The sequence below is a fragment of the Diabrotica undecimpunctata genome, chromosome 6 (genome assembly GCF_040954645.1).
Source record: "Diabrotica undecimpunctata isolate CICGRU chromosome 6, icDiaUnde3, whole genome shotgun sequence".
NCBI lineage: Eukaryota > Metazoa > Arthropoda > Insecta > Coleoptera > Chrysomelidae > Diabrotica > Diabrotica undecimpunctata.
The window spans coordinates 98,360,376-98,381,949 of NC_092808.1; the positions used below are offsets into that span (position 1 = coordinate 98,360,376).

General features: G+C 31.3%; 3 protein-coding genes across 4 annotated transcripts in view; 1 reads left to right on the forward strand and 2 right to left on the reverse strand.

Moving 5' to 3' along the window:
- Window positions 1–21,574, forward strand: part of LOC140443612 (annetocin receptor-like) — a 720,544-nt gene that overhangs the window by 511,408 nt on the left and 187,562 nt on the right. The window lies entirely within an intron of this gene.
- Window positions 6,560–13,094, reverse strand: LOC140443615 (uncharacterized). 2 transcript variants are annotated; one of them, XR_011951242.1, is made up of 5 exons: window positions 10,691–13,094; window positions 10,462–10,626; window positions 9,633–9,794; window positions 9,443–9,537; window positions 6,560–9,389 (listed from the first exon to the last, which is right to left on the reverse strand). XR_011951242.1 is itself a non-coding variant. In XM_072534967.1 (5 exons), exons 2-5 carry the CDS (start codon window positions 10,781–10,783, stop codon window positions 9,502–9,504), a joined length of 456 nt encoding a protein of 151 aa, XP_072391068.1. In that variant the 5' UTR covers window position 10,784; window positions 12,659–13,094; the 3' UTR covers window positions 6,560–9,501. The 2 variants fall into 2 exon arrangements, 1 of the variants encoding a protein (XP_072391068.1); XM_072534967.1 differs by having other exon boundaries at window positions 6,560–9,537; window positions 10,691–10,784; window positions 12,659–13,094.
- Window positions 13,218–21,574, reverse strand: part of LOC140443613 (lysozyme-like) — a 104,443-nt gene continuing 96,086 nt past the window's right edge. The window contains exon 4 of the mRNA XM_072534966.1: window positions 13,218–13,432. Coding sequence (XP_072391067.1) covers window positions 13,302–13,432 — 131 coding nt within the window. The 3' untranslated portion in view covers window positions 13,218–13,301. The remainder of the gene's footprint in view (window positions 13,433–21,574) is intronic.

A 21,574-nucleotide genomic window follows, 5' to 3' on the forward strand; every position in this document is an offset into this window, starting at 1 on the left:
TTGCTTAAAGTATGTACTGCCATTATTAAAATTTTTTTTAAATAAGAAATTGTTTATAAGATTTAGAATATAACATATTTTTCAAATGCGCTCTCCATTAACGAATATATGCCATCGTTACGGTAAATTAATTTTTGCCTTATGTAGTTCTTAGTAGTGAACGTGCATCCCTTAACTCCCAATCTTTTACATTTTTTTATCCAGAACAATTTTCTTCTTCTCTAACCATTATGTGTAAATTTGGTTCTCTATTATGACTCATTCTTATCTCCACTTCCAGGGCCGCCGCTACCATGTGTGCCAAGTGTTTATCGCACACGGGCGGCCAAAAGCAGTCCGCTGATGATAATACTTTTTTAAAACGAAAATAAACTCAAATAATTAAATAGTAATGATTCAGTTAATTCTGTGAACTCTAATATTCCAAACAATAATAATTATTCAGTACGTGATAATACTCAAATGCGTTTCATTTATCATGTATAATTCTTTTTTTCATCCTAATCTAAAAAAAATGTCAGAAAATATTATTTATTTTATGAACTGTCGCCCTTTTGCACGTACAGTCATAAAGCAGTTTCGGGAATACTTTTTAATTCAAAGCGGCTGGCGGCTTTCGGACTTCAGTTATTTGGGATTTCACACGTAGATACTTTACAAGAATTTAGGCAAGTGGTTGTAAAGTTTCTGTTTTAATATTGTTTCTATGGTTATGTTTATAGATGGGTTATTATGTTTTATGTTCAGTCTTAGTTGAGAATTCGATGAATTTAGACACGATATCGCTTTTGATAAACGATTTTGTTTGAAAAATATAGTAGTGTACCCGTTTCTTTTGCACAGTAGGTACTGTATTTCAAAGTAACGTCGAGATCAGAGCAATTTTATTCGTATACGCGTTACGGCTACATATTATTTGGAGAAACATTATTTGGACAACTGGTTTGAAGTGTTTTTGGATTTATTTTGTTAAATTCGCAATTATATAATATAATTATACGATATAATTGCCAGAGGAGTCGGTGCGTTTTGATTTGGTTTGAGTCTCCTTACAAACTCTCTGATGACGGGTAGACCCAGAAACACGTGTTAGGGAGTGGTAAGAGACTCAAATTAAATCGAAACGCAACCATTTTCGTATAGAAGAAGATTTCCCTAGCTCCTCTACCGAACGAATTAGAAGAAGAAATGTGCATTTTGAGTATGAAAGATCTGATGAACCTATATTATCTCCGGAACTGTCATTTAAAATAAATTTTTATTTTAAGATTTTGGATGCTGCCATAACAGCAAGAACGGTTCCAATTACTTCAACAGCACACAGACATTTTTAGTGTAATATATGGCATAACCAAAGTTAAAAACGATGATGAACTTAAATTCAATTGTGAGAAAGTGAATCAAACCCTTACAGACATAAACAGCTTAGAGACTAACATTAGTGCAACCGATTTATATGAAGAAATTACAGCTATTCAAAATTTTTTTTTCCACAGAAAAAAGTCCTAGTGATATTCTTGAATATATTTACGAAAATAATCTTGTATCAACATTTCCAACTTAACTATAATAGTACGTATATTCCTAACTCCACCTTTTACTGTAGCTACGGGTGAGCGGTCGTTTTCAAAACCTAAGATTATTAAAAACTATTTGCCATCCTCAATGAAGCAATATAGACTTTCTGCTTTAGCAATTTTATCTATAGAACATGAAGTGTGTGCGACATTGGACATTAAAGATATTGTCAAAAAGTTTTCCGAGACGAAAGCCCGAAAAGTGCGTTTTTAGTTTTTTTATGTGTTTATGTTTCTGTTCACGGTTTATTTTAATTAAATGGACGTTTAAATTAGGATATTAGGATATACATATTATGGACGTTAGAACATGGTTATTAAATTAGGACAAAGGACCTTTAAATTAGGATATTAGGATGGAATATTAGGATATATATTAGGATGATATATGTACGTTGTTAAGTATTTATCTATTTATAAATTATTATTGTTATATTATGCATCTTCTGCACATTTCTTTAAATAATAGTTTGTATGTCTAAAGTGTTGGAAGGGGGGCGGCAAATATTAAGTTGCACACGGGCGGCCAATACCTTAGCGGCGGCCCTGTCCACTTCTACCATGCGTAATAGTAGTTATAATTATTATGGAAGTAAAATCTTCAGTATTCATTAAAATACCTACATTATGAATATTTTAGTCATCCCAAACATTTTTCTATTTGCATTCGTACTTCCATTTCGTAATAAAGATCGGTTATTTTTCTTATTACGTTATCTCCGTTCGAAGGTTGACGATTCAAATGTCAATTATAGCTTTGGAAACTGCTGCACGAAATATTTCTTTAGATGCGCAGTCAAACCATCTTCTCAGGTCTTTAGCCATAACTTATGGCGTCTTCCTACTAATTTTTAGTCTGTATTTTATCTTTTAATATAATTCGGAGTAATTTATACCTATCACCGCTCAACACATGACCCAAGTATTGTATTCTTCTTTCTTTGATCATGTTAGTAAATTCTTTTTTTTTTACTTATACGCCTAATTACTTTATTATTGGTAACTTTTTGTACCCATGGAATTCTTAACATCTGTCTATATATAAAGTGAATGCCGAGGTTTATTCGTTCATTTATGTCGGCCAAAAAAAAAAGAGAAGTCAGCTGCTTCACTGGTTTATTGAATATGTTTCGCTTTTTTTTAATTTGTTAACCCTAGAACCACACGGTGATGATTGGGACATATATAGTACCGTGACGTCGGATACGATCATTCTAATTTTACCGCTACTTTATATCGAAAACTTACTTTAATGTACAAAACAGACAATTGTAAACTAAATAACCAAACTCATAATAGATTTTAGTAAAAAATGCGTTTATTTGATATATAAGAAAAATTATAAAATACATTAGAAGTGCATAAACGATTAAACAAAAGTAATACAATTCTTCATATTCCATGTTATAAAATATAAAATGAATATAAAATAAAATAAATACAAAACAACAAAAACAGTTAAACCAAATAAATAATTACAAAATTTTTATTAATTAATTATAATGCTGGGGGCAAACAAATTCGTTTGTGCTCACCACTTTTATTACAATGGCCACAACTGTAATTTTCTCTCCTTCTCTTTCTCCGATCACAGAAAGCACACAATCCTGGTCTTTTAGAGCTTCCTCGTTCAGCGTAAGTAGCTATATTTGTAGCAGAAGGGACATCTTTATCCAGCAATATAGATATTTACGTCTTTAGTGCAACTGGAATTCTCGAATTTTGAATTCTTCGCTCCATGTGAGTAGCTGATAAGGCGAGCGATAAGTTTTTTAAAAATTGAGATTCGAAACATATGTATCTACATTTAGTTTGTAAATTACAAAATCATTCACAGCAGCAAGAACTCTAAAAAAATATCTCATAGGCCATCGGTTGGATTTTCTTTTGGTGGTCGTTGAATGACAGAGCTGATCAAAGACGTCGACCCCCCCCCCCCCCCCCCATATTGTAGAATTTTATTATATCAGGTTTATTGGAAATTTGATTTACGTCTCCAGTAGAATGCATTGACGAGATTAGAACTACATTTTTATTTTTCTAAGGTACAAGGATACCAACATTTTATCTGGACTGTACAAAAATGGTGATGACTTCTTCATGGGTTCTACCAGCTTGAGAACATATTGAGTTAGTAACAGCAGGTCACTTTGTAGTCTGTTCTCTTTGCCAACGTAAGGAATCCCTCCATATAAATAGAATGTTCTGCATCACAAAGACAAATAATTTTGAGTCCATACTTATCTGGTTTACTTGGTATATACATTTTAAACGGGCATGTTTCCCTAAAGCTTAACAAAGTCTCATCCACGGTTATATACTCCGATGGAGTGTAATTCTTTCTGCAATTACTCTCGAATAAACTTCAAAATTCTCTGAATGGAGCAAATGTATCTGTTCTTCTTTGTTGTTCCCTCGTGATCTTAGAATCGAAGCGGAGCACTCTCAACAAAAACTCAAAACGATTTTTGCTCATAACGCAACGAAATTGACTGGGACCAAAAACTGGAGAAAACACATCCAGTAATATCAAGCCTGAATTTTTTAGTGCATCAAGCAAATATAGCAAGCCAAAAAAGGACTTTGTTTCTGTAACATCTGTTGAAGATATGTAAGACTCTTTTGAATTAATGATTTTTTCTCAATTGTTTCATTTGAATATTGAACAATCAGTTCAATCATCTCATCTGTTATAAAAAAAGTTTAAAAATATTTATTTCGTCAGTAAGACATTTGGCTTTACCCTTTGCTCCTGGAAGGTGGGTAATAATATTTCTCGAAGGAGTTCGAGAGTGTATACTACACAATGGGATGTCAGTCCAAATTATATTGTAAAATATTGTCCTCAATTTCACTTACACATGAATCGCTTTCTCCATCTTCTATTTTAGAAATTTCTTTCAAAATCTTCTTTTTAGATAAATATCTTCGATTTAATTCCATTTTCTAAAAAAAAAATATTACGTAAACCATACGGACATGATGTCGTATCCGACATCAACGCGTAATAAAATCCGAAAGAAAAACGTTTGACTCACCTTACTTCGTGGGCATCAAGAGAACGACTACTTAGGACTTACGAGGGAACTAGACGGCAGTAGACGCCAACCCCACCCCACTACCTTATACGCATAAAATGTCAGACTCGATGTCGGATCCGACGTAACCGTGTGGTTCTAGGAAGCTTCTTTAATTCACTACAAATATAGTAAAGAAGTTTATAAGTAGACGCCTGCCATATAAGATTCCTATACTTACAACAGAGTTTATAGTCTATGAGACATTCTAGAAAATGTAAAGTTATTTAACATTTAGAGCAAATATCTTAACAAAAAACATATTTTACTGCAAAGCAATAAAGTCCATTAATCTAATTTTCTGATGAATTTACCCACGGCTTCATTTGGTTTTCTTGTGGTGACAGCCAAAAAGACACTGCATCTTGCTTGTATAGAAAATAGGAGCATTGGCACAAGTATTTATTCTATTTCTTAGTGGGTGGTCGTAGCTTTACTGAGCGAATTGGTAAAAAAGGATTGGCAATTAAAATTATACGGGGTTCATGGAATAATCTGTTCTAATGAAAGTTGTGAATAGCGATCCTATCCCATCACTATCATTAATAAATATTAATTTAAGTTACGAACAGTTTAATAATTCATCATCCACCTCAGAACTATCCACAACATATAATTCTCTTCAGAAGCTCACGAAACTCTTCAGTAACTTAGCCATCACAATATCCCTAAAAAACACTAGAACTGTAGAAAAGTTGGTTTATAAGAACAAAACTCCATTGACCCCTTTTGAACATACTAATGTTGTGTATCACATACCCTGTGCAGAGTGTAACATTGGCCAGACCAGCCGCTTTCTTTAAGGTCATCTTACTTCTCATAAAAGCGACATTTTCAAACCTTCTTTTGCCTTAGCGCAACATACCATCTCAACCAGACGGGAAATCTACTTTACAAACATCAAAATACTGGCCAAACAACAAAATTATCATCAGAGATCTCTCCTAGAAATGTGCCATATTCTTAAACATCCATCATCGCTTAATAAGACAGATAATTTGAGCCAGATTTATCACCCTCACCTTAGGACGGTATCATCAGCGTACCTGTTGTTGTATATGTTGGTTCCATTATTCTTGGTTTCATCTTATACCTCGTCTAAACCTTCTCTGAATATAAATAATAAATACAGATTCAATAATAACTGCGATAAGATGCAGCCCTGTTACATTTCTCGTCATATTCTGTGACAATTATGTGGAGTGAACCTTATTGAAATTATTATGGCTGAATACATGTGATATTGTCCCTATTATCATGAGAAATTAAAGTTTTTTGCTCATTTTTAGACAAGTTAATATTCTTTTTTTAAAAATTGAGTTTTAAAACTATTTGTGCTAAAATTAAGCAAGAAATTAACAAAAATAACTTTATAAACTTCCGTTTAAAAATTTTTTCTATGCTTTTTTAGTAAAATTGTGTCACTTTTCTATATAATTGAGCGGTCTTCATCTTTAGTAATTAAAATCAAATAGCGTTTATATATTGTTTATAAGTAAAAAAGACGTTTAATATATTGCGTGTTTCAGTACAAGTAGTTGATACCCGAATCAAAGAGTGTCAATATAATGGCTTTTTATTTGTTTACTTCTCTAGTCTTCTATTTCATAATAATCGTTTAGCCATCAGATCACAATTGTACATTTTGTAAATTTCCTTTTTTTATATTGACTAAGAGGTATAACTAATCATACAAGAAACTGTACAGTTTAACGATAACGTCAAACCAAAAAGTGTGTCCTTATTAAAAGATTAAAAGTTAAAATATAGATTATAATTTGGTAATCTTTATTTTTATAGCTACTCACGTATGTACATATAAAATATATATTTTATAATCATAAAGATATATATATATATATATATATATATATATATACATATATATATATATATATATATATATATATATATATATCTTTATGATTATAAAATATATATATATATATATATATATATATATACGCACCAGTGGATAGCTCCTCCTTATATAGGAAATTTACATATAATAGGTCCTCCACTGTGATAGGTCCTCCGTATACGGAGGACTTATCGCAATCATTATAAAAGAAGTCTAAACGTCATTCTAAACCATTGAGCAAAATTTCAGATGGATGAGTTATTGCATGTTTTTGTACGTTTGAATACTTTAGTTCAATATGATCGCCACATTACTTGTTGTGTCGCCAGCGTCGGCGTATATTTCGTTACGTATATTCAAATTATAGTTTACCGACCTTAGTTCTTCCTATTTTTATATTACGGTGGTTTAGTCCTCCTCTGGAATAATGATTCGAAAACTACTTAATAGTCTTCCAATCTTTCTTTAATATTTAAAGTAATATAATATATATATTTTAACAAAAAATCTGAATCAAAGTATACAGGTTTTTGTTCACAATAAAAGTAATGGTGAAAACGAAAAATGAATTCAAATGTAATTTATTTGTTATATTGTAAACGAATCTGATTATTTAAGGGCTATATCTATATTATTGATAATCATTTGTAAATTTTTAACAAGTGCTAACGAAAAAAAAACATGTATCTATGTTCGTTATAAATATTTAATTTTAATCATTATTTATATTTAAAAACAAATAATAAAAATATGAACAAAACTGAATATATAAACACAAATAAAAATACTTAACGAAAACTCAGAATATATTGCAAAAACTGAATTTCGAAAAAAACTTGGACATTTAACACTTTTTATATTCATTTTGAACGAAAACCTTTATTTTGAGCCAATTTTTATTTTTTAATATACCAGGATTTTTTAAAATCAGATCTTCACATTCCGATTTTTTGGGAGGCCTCTTTTGTTTAATGTGGGTTTTAAAATACATTTTGACTACTTTCTTCTGATTTTCTGTCCACGGAACTAAAACCCTTTTTTTATTTTTTGCCTTCATATCCAATATTCCCTTTTTTTCATTATTACAACTTTCTGGACCTTTTGATTCAATAACATCATTGGTTTCATTTTTTTGTTCCCCAAATACCTCGTTATTATGTCCATCATCATCTTCCATAATGTCTTCTTCCAAATTTATCTCTATTTCTTCTAAACTTTTTTAATTGAATTGACCTGCTTTACCTTTCTCCATTAACAGGAGCAACTTAGAGATCTTTACAGTTTGATAAATGTCATCGGGGAGTCTATATGAAGATCGATGAATTCCTAATGTGTGCCCCATAAATGAAGCCAGTTGCTCCATGTCATTTTCCGACATGGTAAACAACTGGGTTAGCGTTGCTAGATGTTTTCTCAGCCTTGTACATGTAAGAGCACTAGGATTTTTAGCTCCGCATAATTTAGCATATTTTGACATTACTTCATACCCTCGAATTGGTTTATCAAATTTTGGATTAACAAAAAGGTAAATACTAGGTGTTTTTAAAAGTAAAACAAGTGTTCTTGTACATCCTTACTTACTAGGACGGGTACACCACGTCCCCTTTTACCTTTTATTACTATTCTTCTAAAACTTTTCATTAAAATTCTTTCGGTTTCTGAAATTGCTTCAGAAAATTCTTCATAACATTGATTATCTTTAGCGCTAACGTAACTCTGTATGGTCATTCTTTCTAATTCATCAGGGCGCCTTCTATTTAATAAGATAAGACGGCAATATATAGTTTCTAACAGAAACATGTAAGAATTAATATCATTATTATTTTTCTGTAATTTATCACAAGATTCATTTGCTCTTCGCACGAGATAGTTTTTCAATAGCTTAAGGTCACTTGCTAGTGGTATTAACGTCACTTTGTTCCATTTTTTCATGTCTAAATCATTTGCAGCTTGACTGGAAATATCATATTTCCAATTTCCTTCTATTATTTGTATTAAAGATTTTAAGTCAGCTTTAGCGCTGGCACTTCTAACTGTAAACTCAGACTTTTTCGCATTAAGCATAAGTGCTATATCACAACACTGTTTTAATGTAGTGCCAATATTTTTAGCAAATGATGGAGCTTTAAAAGTTTTGCTCTCGTTATCATATTTTGAAACTATTTTAGTAGCAAAAACTAAAGAATCGTAATATTCTGGTTTCAACGAGTCAAAAAGCGTTTTGATTGAGGAACTATTTTTTCTTAGTTCGATAACAATTTTAGCTAATTCCCTCATTTTTCTTGACGCTACTGGTATAAAGTGTTGTTCTCTATGGATCTTCAAATATCTTGAGCCAAACGCACAAATGAGCGGATCTTTTTTAGCCACGAGTGATACATTGTCTGCTCGCATTCGAGGAAAAACAGTTTCTTTTAAATAAGTGTCCAATTTAAGGTGCCTTAATAAGAAATTTTGTGCTTGTGATTGGGAATTTCTGGTTATTGAATCAGGATTACATATTTTTCTGTGGCGCCATAAGTTTTTTGCCGAATACATACCGAAGCAGTGGTCACACGGTAGGTAGTTTGTATCTGCAGATCCTTTCCTAACTGGTTTTAAATTTGCAGAACCTAACAAATAGTTTCCCTTTTTTCTCAAAGCAAATAACAATTGCTTTCTCGTTTTACTTCTTGGAGGGTAAACCAAAATTTTTTGAACTTCTAATTCGCTTTGATGATTTCGTAGTATATGTCTAGGAAAATTTAATACAACTGATTCACAAAAGTAACAAAAAACAGATTTTTTTAAAGACTTCGTATTTATATTGCAAGTTTCTTCCACATGTTGATGGATATTTAGGCTGACAGAAGACGAAGGTGAATTAGATTGTTCCTAAAAAGTATGTGCTTTGAATTATATTGCTAAAATATTTGAAATAAACTTACCTCAATATTTAACTCATCTTTGTTAACTTGTTTTGGACAAAAGTGGGAAGAAAAATTATTTATTTCTGAAGAACCTGAAGACTTTTCCTAAAAACCTAATTAAATAAATATTATATTTTTTCTGTTATCCATTTCAATATTACAGAGTACACAACACATTTTATTCTTTTAAAAGTTTTATTGCACTTACTGAAGAATCATCGAAGGGAACATAATTGGAATCTAACATTTCATCAGAAGCTGGTGATGGAGTTTCTAAGTCTGGAGAATCTGTGTTATCTTTATCACTTTCTTCAGGTGTGAAGATACTGTCAGGTGAACCATAAAATTGAGGGGAACTTAAGGATATTTCCTAAAATTATTTTTCATAGTAAAAAGTGACTGAAGTAGGGAAATACAGTAGGCGGTAAAATAAACAGTACTGAAATGAATATTGAAATGTATATGAATATCTATATATTTAGTATACATGATATAGCCTTACCAACATTATTCACGACGACGTTTCCGATAAAATATATGTTAAAGATGCCCTCTGGTACTAAAAAAATCTAATTGGAGTTTGTTATTCCGGAATGTCAGACATTGTATCGGTCTGCCTCCTTCAGCATTCCCCATATGTACGTATCATGTGGTGTTAGTTAGGTTAGGCCTGATAATTGCGATGGGTATGGAAAATCACTGAACAGTATTCGAAGAGACTCACTGACCGTGTGACAGATTGCCCGTCCTGCTAAAACTATTGTCGATTTTAAGCTTTTTGGACCGATTTCGCGACCTTTTCCATATGATCAAAAATAGTACTCCACGATAAAAAAATTTTCTGCAAAACTAAGAACCATCCTGAAGCACCTAAAATTATCATGACATTCACATAAGTTATAACGTCGTTCAGAAATCACTTAATACGTTTCGGCGCATGACACATACAAATCTGAGGCATACGCATTTTAGTACTGTTTATTTTGCCGCATACCGTTCATATTTGAGAATAAAATGCTCTTAAATGTTAAACTTACGGAAGAAATGTCAGATGCATTAGAATTTTCAATCGGTAATATTTCATTAGCGGTTTTTGTACCAACTTTATACTGATCTTCATCTTTGTTATGTTGTTCTTGTAGTGTAAAATTACAAGGGAGTATATTTTCTTTAGATCCACTATAAAATCGAGAGCTTTTGATCTACAAAATATTTTTTTTATTTAAGTATAAGCAATGTTTTTTTAAAAATCTAACTGGAACTTACCGAAAGAATTTCAGTTGAATTTACTTTCTCGCTTACTGATTGGTTAATTTTTACGGGACTTAACGCTCTGTTACAAAAACGAATTGGTTTCATCCTAAAAATATACTGGTGATAAAATACCTATCTAAGTATTGTTTAACTGAGTGGGCAAAAATTTGAACCCTACTTTTTTTTGTACTCTTATACTTTTATACAAAATTTTTATGCTCGTATTGATGTTTTGGGGTCCCGGCCTGCTTGATCTGAAAATAATTTCAAGCACATGTTTACTTTTTAAAATTCAAGTTGTCCGTGACAGTTGAGAAAAAAAAAATTTCATTTCGGTCAATAATACGGCAAAATTATATTAATAAAAGTTTTTCAAAATATGAAATTATGTCAAAATACAAAATTTCACAAAAATCGGATCAATTTCACTAAATCAGATACACTTGGTATTATAAAAAAACTATCCAACGGATTTTTTGCTGTAATCTATGCAACATTTAAATAAACAAAAAAATGATATCGTTGACAGAATAGAAGGCATAAAATTATCACCGATAAAATGAAACTTGCTAAGCAGGCAATTTTACGTGTAAATGAATCATTTTCTTGAATTTACGACTCTATTCTGACCTGAATCGAATTTTGTTATCTAAATTGGCATCTTAATATTATTTTTATCTTGAAAAAAAAAAGTATATCTACTAAAATAAATAAATTATTTTCAAACTCTTTCAAACTAGTTTAACAAACAGTTTGAATTTTCAAAGCCTTAACCATTGACCAGTTTGACTTGACTTGAATTATTTGCCAAAGTTTGACAGAGTACGCCATGATAAGCTAAGCGATATTCTTGAAAGAGAGGACATAGATAATAAAGATCTGCTAATAATTCTCAATATAAATATATTGGAATCAGGAAAATATCATAAAAATAGAAAATAAGACATCACAGGCAATAGAAATACGTAGAGGAGTATGACAGGGAGGCATCTTGTCACCGCTGCTATGTAATGTTTATAGTGAAAGCATCTGCCAGAAACCCCTTTTGCAAGCAAACGAATGAATCGTAATCAGTGGAGAGGTTATAAATAATATTGAATACGCGGATGACACTGTATTAGTTGCAAGAACAGTAGAAGAATTACAACGATTACTTATAAACATAAATATTGCTTGCAACAATTATGGCATACATATCAATATAAAAAAAAACAAGTATATGGTCTTCAGTGAAAACATGACACAACCAGCATATATTAGTATATACAGCATTCAAATTGAAAAAGTATCAAGTTACAAATACTTGGGAACTTATTAAGAAGGAAAGGAAAAGACCCAGAAATTTTTACCAACGATAAAATGAAGAAAAGAATATTTTTGTCACCTAATGAAAGGACATAAATACGCATTACTTCAAAATATAATTCAAGGAAAAATAAAAGGAAAACGGAATCAGGACCGTAAAAGAATGGTTGCGGAATTTGAGAGAGTTTTTTGGCTGCACCACTAATGAACTCTTTAGGTCAGCTGTAAACAAGGTCAGGATAGCCTTGATGATTTCCAATCTCCGATAGGAGTGACACAGGAAGAAGAATTATTTGTCAGAAGGATTGACTTGAGTTTGACTGGAAATTAAGTCAAACTCAAGTCAATTTCAAACATTCAAGTCAAACTTGTGCAACTCTAACCAGCCGAGACGCCAAAATATCAAAACGAGATTCAAAAATGTTTGATCCATTACATGTATAGTTAAATCAATCCCTTGATACACTGTATAATATGTGTTTATAAATGTAGTTCAGATATATTTGTAAAGTGTACAAAAATATCTGATGTGTAATGTGGAGAAGACAGAAAATATATTATTTTGCATAATTATCTAGTAGTTTTGTTCAATCCAACTACCTATTAAACTGAAACAATATTAAATTGTATTTATTACCCGTTCTGTAACAAAATAAAAATTATATAAGTACATACCTAGAGTTTCCAGTGCACTACACGTGTAATATGAATAAAGAATATTTTATCACTGCAAAACAAAACGTTAGAAATCGTTAGGCTTACAGATTTTTTCGCGCCAAATATACTCTAATATATTATTTGGTTTACGTATCCACCGTCGTTCAGTCTCTGATTTATATTTGGAGGAGTAAACCACTGTAATGTAGTTTTGACGTATATTTTGAATAGCAGAAAGATTTATTTTGTTAATTTAATATACATTGGAGGAGGTATGTATAGTAATTTTAGATGGAAGACCAATTGATTTTAATTTGGTAATTGTATAAAAAATTATATGTTTTTATTTTCGATACATTATAAGAATTGTAAAAAAATTAATATACACGAATAATATTTTAAAGATATTCACTCCTTCTAGAAGACGACTTATAACCGCATTTTGAAAAGAGGAGCTATAGTCGGGTCGTGTAAATATATATATATATATATATATATATATATATATATATATATATATATATATATATATATATATATATATATATATATATATATATATATATATATATATCAAATGAAGAATGTAAACATATTATGGCTGGCTCTAAATATTTAAACAGTACTACATTAGTTAATAGGTATAGATGGTAAACATATACTAGCAATTCGGGATGGATACGACCCTCCCATAACAATTTCTGGTCCATCCACTCCATGATCTAAAGCCGCTTTCTGCTTCGATCTTTCTTGCGCAACGTGCATCATCAGTGATATCTTCATTAATTAAATCTAAAATAAAAAAAATAGTTATAATAGAATAAAACCTTATTTGTAACGAGAGTTAGTCTTGGAGCCAGGGGAGGCTTGAGGGTTCAGTTTTATATCCACTAGGTGCTTGACGTTTTTTTATGTTTTTCAATGGGTAGATTCGATTGTTCGAGGGTACCGGGCTGAAAACCCGTCAAATAATTTAATAATAACTATTTAACTATTTAAATGATTGTATCTCTTTAATTTTACCAAAATGAAAATTGTTGCTTTTAAAATAATGAACAAAACGGCATTTGGTAAACTTTGTTCCGATTGTTAGAACCAGAGTTTTAACAAATTTTGTGAAAATCAATTGCAAAATAGGCATTCGATGGAGATACCTGAAGTATAATCCAGCTCCAATACGTGCGGTTAACTTTTAGAACACCCTCATTTTAAAGGAAATTGTTTCAGATTTAAAAAAAAAACTTAACCTAGAAACTTTGAAAATCTGAGTAATCGAAGTTATAGAACAACTTAAAACGAACATTTTAAACTTTTTACATGTTTCTCTGCATTCTCTTTTTACGTATTTCCATATTATGTTTACCAACCTAATATGGAAATGTTAATAACACGCTCTGAGGCGCACGATAAGCTCGCATCGAATGAGGGCGCGCGTTAAACTGCAAACTACCAAACTACAAACTGCTTTATTTATTTTTATTTATAATGATAAAGTACTATGCATCTCTAAATCTACGATTTTACGTATGTATTAGTTTTTATTCACTGAGAGCTGACCGTGCTCCTTGGAGCGCGTTAAGCAAATTTCGTTATCTTGGTCAAAAACTAACATTTACGAAAGCATTGTGAAAGTGTTTGTTTTGAGTTGTTCTATAACTTACATTAGCTTTTTAAATTGTATCCTACAGATTTTAGCCTGGTACCCTTGAAAAATCAAATCTAGGCATCAAAAACATAAAAAACGGCAAGGTACCGAGGGGACATAATCAGTGCATACTAAAACTTCCCCTCCCCTCCTAGACTAAGTATAACAACAGTGTTGCATTTAAATTGTTTAAGGTTAAATAAGTCACCGAATTAAATATTGTTTTTTTTTCATACTCGTCCAATGCAATGTAATGACTTTAAAGGGTACCCCCGTTAAGATAGGCAAAATGCTCTTACTCCTAGAATTCAATTTTTTTCATTTTTTTCCGTTTTATGTGATAAAAAATAAGATTTAGTGTAATTTGTCTATTTCTATAAATTTATAGGTTGAGTGTACATAACCTAAAACTACACTTTTTTTATTTGGTGTATTTGATCAAAAACTACATACCTGATTTTTTCAGATTTTTTCGTATAATGCGACATTTTAAAAAATCCAAAAAACTGGTTTTATTTTAGGGGTTTTGGGAAATTTTTTCGATTTTATAAACTACAAAATAGATAAAATCAAGGTATTTTATAGGTTATACCTATATACTTTAAATTAAATAAGGTCTTCACAACGTTCAAACATTTGTGGACAAAACAACTATAAACTCCCAAAAGCCATGTATTTCACAATTTTTAGGAGTTTTGACAGTAGAAAATATATTTTTTGACATCCACACAACCTGAATCAATTTTCTCATATTTTTACTCTGTATGTGATTAAAAAATAAGATTCAGCGCAATTGGCTTATTTTTATAGACCAGTAGTTTGAGTGTACATAACTTAAAAATGCAAAATAGGAAAAATTGGACCTGCAGCAACGCTTTTTTTTTGGATTTAATGATATTTTGCTCAAATGTCATAAAGACCTCATTTATTTTCATGATTATGTAACCCATAAAAACCCTGATTTGATCTATTTTGACGTCTATAAAATGGAGAAAATCATCTAAAACCCTTAATAAACAGTTTTTCAGATTTTTTAAAATGACGTACCGTACGGAAAAATTTGAAAAATATTAAATATATAATTTTTGATCTAATACACAAAACGAAAAAAATAAACTGGACCTGCAGCCACCTCCAAAAAAATTTATACGCATTTTTCGAAAATAAATTTATTTTTAGATTATATACAGTAAACCTACAAATCTATAAAAATAGGCCAACATTCATTTTAATAACAACTAACCTTAATAATTCATCAAATAAATATTATTTTTGTAACTTTTCTTTTATTGTTATTTTTATTTTTACATTTGAAATAATTTTAATTTTTTATCGTATAACTGTAACGAACGTGCTTAAGACAATTTAATCTTGACATTCAATTTTTCAAATACTTCAATGTCAGTTTTTATTTGCAAAATCTTTTAAATTATGTAAGTGTTTTAAAATGTATTTGTACGCCATTTTTTGTAATGTTCAAATTGTTTTTAGTTTACTCCTGAGGAAGCTTTTAAATAAATAGCGAAATATTGAGTAATTTAGAAAAAAGAAAGATTTTTACTATAGACCACTATACCCGATAATTTGAACTTATTTATATATATATATATATACCTATATATATATATATATATATATAAATATATATATATATATATATATATATATATAAATATATATATATATATATATATATATATATATATATATATATATATATATATATATATATATATATATATATATATATATAGACTCCTACTGGAACAGGATAAAGGAAGATATTGAGTCGTCAGCAAAAGATAAAATAGGAACAGAAACTTGTACCCGAAAAAATCACTGGTTTGACAATGAATGCAAAGACGCAACACAGAAAAAAAAATGAAGTCTATGCAAAAATGCTTACCCGCCGAACTAGAACAAATACAAAGAATTACCAGACAAAGAGAAGAGAAGAAAAGAAAATAAACAGAATGAAGAAACGAAACTACTTAAAAAAGGAACTTCAATATATAGAAAACCTCAACAGACGGAAAGATTTCAGAACATTCTATAAGAAAGTTTACATCAACAGAAAATAATTCAAGGTATAGTTCGTCCCAAACCCTTCTTTCAGTGCGTCATAGTTGATCGAATTCTCTCTAACACATTAAGCTAGAGGTGACAGAAAAAAACGTGAGTCTGTGATTATTATACATAGAACTTAGAAAATTATTTATCGTAAAGCTAATTCTACTTACGGATGTATAACTGGTTGGAGTTTAGAATACGCTAAATAGATATCCAATCAATGATGCGCATAAATATAATTTGACGCAAATTTTCTCGATCGTGACAGTATTTTCAAAATGTCAACTGATAAAATGATAATTGTCATTCCAGGTTAGTATTATCAGACATTTTACAGTAAAAATTTAATTTTGTATTTATTGTCATAAAAATATTTTAAATATGCCGAAATACCTATATCGAGAAAGAACAAAGACTAATATTAAAATTGTTAAATTATTTTCAATTAGAAAAAGAGAGATTACAATCCAGCAACTGTCAAATTTAACTAAAATGTCAGGCAATAATTCTCGACATTCTAAAAATCCTATATGACGTCAAAATTAGTGACGCACTGAAAAAAGGGTTTGGGACAGACTGTAAACAGAAATCAATGTAGAAGTTTGAATGGCGATCTATTAACAACAAGAACAAAAGTACTAAACCGATGGACGGAATGTTTTAAAACGATACTTAATATAGAGGAAGAAGAAGAAAACCCGGATGACGAAAGCTGTGAGGTAAGCGGAACAGACGAGATGGAGGAGGATCCACCAACGATCCTGGAAGTTAAAGACGCTGTAAACAAACTAGCCAGAAACAAATCACCCGGAATAGATAATCTCCCAGCGGAATTGTATAAAGAAGGTGGCCACGATATCATAATAGCGCTACAGCAGCTTATATAAGAAATATGGATACAGAAGTCCCTTCCCAGTGATTGGAATATTGGAATACTTTGCACCATACACAAAAAGGGAGATCTTTGAATGCTCTAACCATCGGGGAACTACGCTCGTAAATGCAGCGTATAAAATATTCCCCAATATACTATTCCATCGTATGGCACCATATGCAGAGCGAATAATAGGACAACACCAGGCTGGTTTCAGAGGTGTTAAGTCAACAATTCATCAGATTTCAACCCTGACACAAATTCTAGAGAAAACACTGGAATACGGTGTAGACACGCACCACATATTTATAGACTACAAGGCAGCCTACGACTCTGTAAATAGAAGAGAATTGTTTAAAACAATGATAGACCTAGGAGTACCAAATCAGTTGGTAAGTCTAATCAAACTAACCCTTGAAAAAGTTGAATGCAGAGTACGAATCTAGGGGGAACTCTCTGAACCTTTTAAAACAAATAACGTGATACGTCAGGGAGACCCACTCTCCTGTATACTATTCAATCTAGCTCTGGAAAAAGTAATACGTACGTCACAAATCACAACTACCGGTTCAATATATAAAAAATCTGTGCAAATCCTAGCATATACTGATGATATCCATATTGTTGGGAGAACGGAAAACGCAGCACGAGAGGCATACGTATAAATAGCATAAGTAGCATAATAAACACCAATAAAATGAAATACATGAAAATAGGTACGCAACCACAAATACTACGGCTACTTGTTATAGAAAACGACGTCATCGAAGCAGTTAACGAATTTGTATACCTGGGAACGCTCGTCAATACTGAAAATGACACTACCGCAGAGATAAACCGCATAATTTGCACGGCTAATAGATGCTATTTTGGGCTTAATCTCCTTTTTAAATCTACAGTTATATCAAGAAATACAAAAGTAAAACTCTACAAAACAATAATACGCCCAGTCCTAACATATGGTTCAGAAACCTGGACTTTAACAAAAAGCAAAAGCAATGAAAACATGTTAGGATGTTTCGAAAAAAAAAATACTAAGGCGAATCTATGGAGCGGTAAATGAAAATGGTGTCTGGAGAAGACGATACAACTTCGAACTCTGTAGAATATACCAGGAACCAGATATCGTAAAACATATTAAGATAGGACGTCTGAGGTGGGTAAGCCATGTAATGTGGATGGAGCAAACCGACCCAGCTAGAAAAACGCTCCTTGATAGACCTATTGGTCAAAGAAGAAGAGGAAGACCCAGAACAAGATTCCTAAATAACATAGATCAAGATATGAGAAATATGGAAATACGTGCTTGGCGGAGGAAGGCGATGGATAGGAAGGACTAGAAAAATATTCTTGGGGAGGCTAGGACCCACACAGGGTTGTAAAGCCAAAATTATGATGATGAATTTGCAATAATAATTATTATTTTTTTAGTTTGCAATTAATTTTGTCTTTTAAAAAATTTAACCCAGCTTTTAAGGTATACGCATAATTAAATTATTATCTTTAATAATATTTCAAAGCAATTAAATTAAAAACTAGGATTATATATAATTTACACAACTCAAAACAGATACCCTCTGGTGTAAAGTCATGATTGGATATGTTACTTACGAACTCCCAATTCATACCTCTCTCTTGACTTTAGCGGCAATAATTTTTAAGTAGCAGCTTTAGCAGTTTTAGCAATTTCCATTTTCAAAGTGGAAAACCGAAAACCTTTTGGAACCCTATATGACAAGCGCTGTCATAATAAAAATACCAGTTAATATTATTTTTAAGTCTCGAAGAACCATATAGTAAATTAAGCACGAAACAACTTGTCTTTACATGCAGGAGTCCTGGTAATTCACATAAATTTTGTAACTTGTGTATAGAAATTTAACTTATCCAGTAGTAGTGTCTAAAAGAAATTCCCAAATAAACCAGAATCATAAAAAAATGAGTGGAGCAGAACATAAACCTTTTGACAGTTAATAGAGTAATAAAGCAAGGAAGATAAAAATCGCCCACTAGAAGAGGATCCACAGAAAGCTCAACAAAGCGGTGAGCTTACAATGTATGAAACTGATTACCTATCCCAAAAACTATATTGAAAACTAAAGAAAAATTCAACAGTAAAACATGTAAATAATTAAAGCACAACTGTGAAAGCTCCTGGTGATATGAGAGAATATTATTCAGTTTTTACTTAATTAATTAATGATAAAAACAATTAAAACGTTGTTTTTTTAATTTTTAGTTTCTAGATATTCTTATATGGTATTAAACCATACATTTTAATATTTAAATCAAAGCAGAACTGATAGAATCAAACTACACGCGTTTCGTACGTATTTGATTATGGTAGAAAATTTCATTCCAATGGTGAATCTGCAATTATGGTTAAATTGCACGATCGTGGTCGTAGTCGGGATTGAATACTCTTAGTGATCGAAATTGTTATTACAGCACTCCACTTTAATTACACAAATTTATTACTGCCAGTTTACTCTCAGATAATTATGTCTCTACGAGCTCTTTTCAGATATTAGTTATGTAGATTTTTTCGCTAATAAACCGGCAAAGAAACGAATATAGTCTATATTACCAACTACTTCTTACTTTAGGTCGTGGCATATTATCGTGCACGTTGCGTTTCCAGCACATAGCGTTTCCGAAAAATATAATTTAAATGGTTTTAAATATAAACAACGCACACTGTCCGGAACATTGCGTTTCAGACACTTAACGTTTCCGTTCAATATATATGAAAATAATATTTTACTGATGCCGACGGCTGCGTAACGAGTCGTAACCAGTTTGTAAGGATAATGTTAAGTAGATACCCGTCGTTTTCCCCTTTTTGTTTATTTAGGTCTTTGTTTGATTTTGATACAGAGTATTTAAAAAAAATAATTTTCGAGTCCATTTTGTCATTTATGCATGTGTTTTTATTGCTTTGTGACAATTAATCACGGAAGTGAGAAACAATTAGGAATTTAATAATAATTAATAGGTTTAACAATTATTTTAGAATTACCAGGATTCAGTTTAAATATGTTTTAAATTTAATTTCACCTTCAGTTAAAAAACAAAATACTACATTTAACGAAGCCATACATATCAAACCAAAAAGTATCTTTAAAAAGAAGAGGTATCACTTCCGTACAAAAGTACTAATTGTTTATAACTTCCGTGATTAATTGTCACAAAGCAATAAAAACACATGCATAGATGACAAAATAGCCTCGAAAATAATTTTGTTTAAATACTCTGTATCAAAATCAAACAAGTCACTAAATAAACAACAAGGGGAGAACGACGGACATCTAATGCACATTATCCTTACAAACCGGTTACGACCTATGTTCCGGATAGTGTGCGTTGTTCATATTTAAAACTGTTTAAATTATATTTTTCGAAAACTAAACGCTGTGTGCTGGAAACGCAACGTGCACGATAATATGCCACGACCTTTGTTCTTAAATTTTGTGGGTATTTCCTTAAAATTGGAAGAAATTTCTTTTATTGTTCCATCAATGTCTAAATTTATTGTAAAAGGATAATTCAAAGCTATCAAAAAAATCGTAATTAGAGTATATTGTGTTTCGGTACAAGGTCTTCACAAGAAGGTGTGGAGGGTGTAGGAGGCAGCCCACTTGTTTTAGGGCTGGCGTAAAAACTTAGATATGGCAAAGAATGGCAGCTCGAAGCGTATCGAAGGTGGTGTAGAATATCTCATAGAAACTTGGCACCCGATATTTCCATATGGCAATTCGATAATAATTTAACAGGCTTTGCAACTGCGATCAGGCAGGCAAGATCAGGTCTGATTATATTTTTCAGAGAATGTTATGACTGACAAAAAAAACTAAAGTCTAATTCTGAAATGTGTAACTAAACGGATGAACTTAGGCGACATATGTGAATTGGACGACTGAAAAAAAAACAAACTACATTAAAAGAGACCAGTACTACATTGTCACATGAAACATGCTGCGGAATAGCCGAGAAGCGTAAGACGGGGGTCATTTTGAAAGTGCAGAATACAAGATATTTATACATAATACCGTCATGATCTTTTATTACTTACTTCGTTTGGAGTACTAGAAACTGAATTCACTACGAATTTTGACCAGGATGAACAGCATGTGGAATGCAATTTTAGATTCCCTTGCCGAGTAATTTATCCAGCTGTTTGTTTCGCAAATTTTAGGAAACATAGTGGTTAAAATTTGGATTCGGTTTCGCTAGGTAGAAATCGTTTGATTTCTCTTTTTGTTTTTAGATGGCGTAGTTACATCCGTATATAGTTATTTTAATAACTATTGACTAGGACGGGAGAGATTTTTGTTTTGGTTCAGAG

What these genes read in the sequence shown, in the direction of transcription:
- LOC140443615 (XM_072534967.1), bottom strand. Translation starts at nt 10,783, where the DNA reads ATGAAACCAATTCGTTTTTGTAACAGAGCGTTAAGTCCCGTAAAAATT. An exon ending in ATTCAACTGAAATTCTTTCG is followed by an intron (nt 10,627 to 10,690) that starts GTAAGTTCCAGT and finishes AATATTTTGTAG; the next exon opens with ATCAAAAGCTCTCGATTTTA. An exon ending in ATGCATCTGACATTTCTTCC is followed by an intron (nt 9,795 to 10,461) that starts GTAAGTTTAACA and finishes AAATAATTTTAG; the next exon opens with GAAATATCCTTAAGTTCCCC.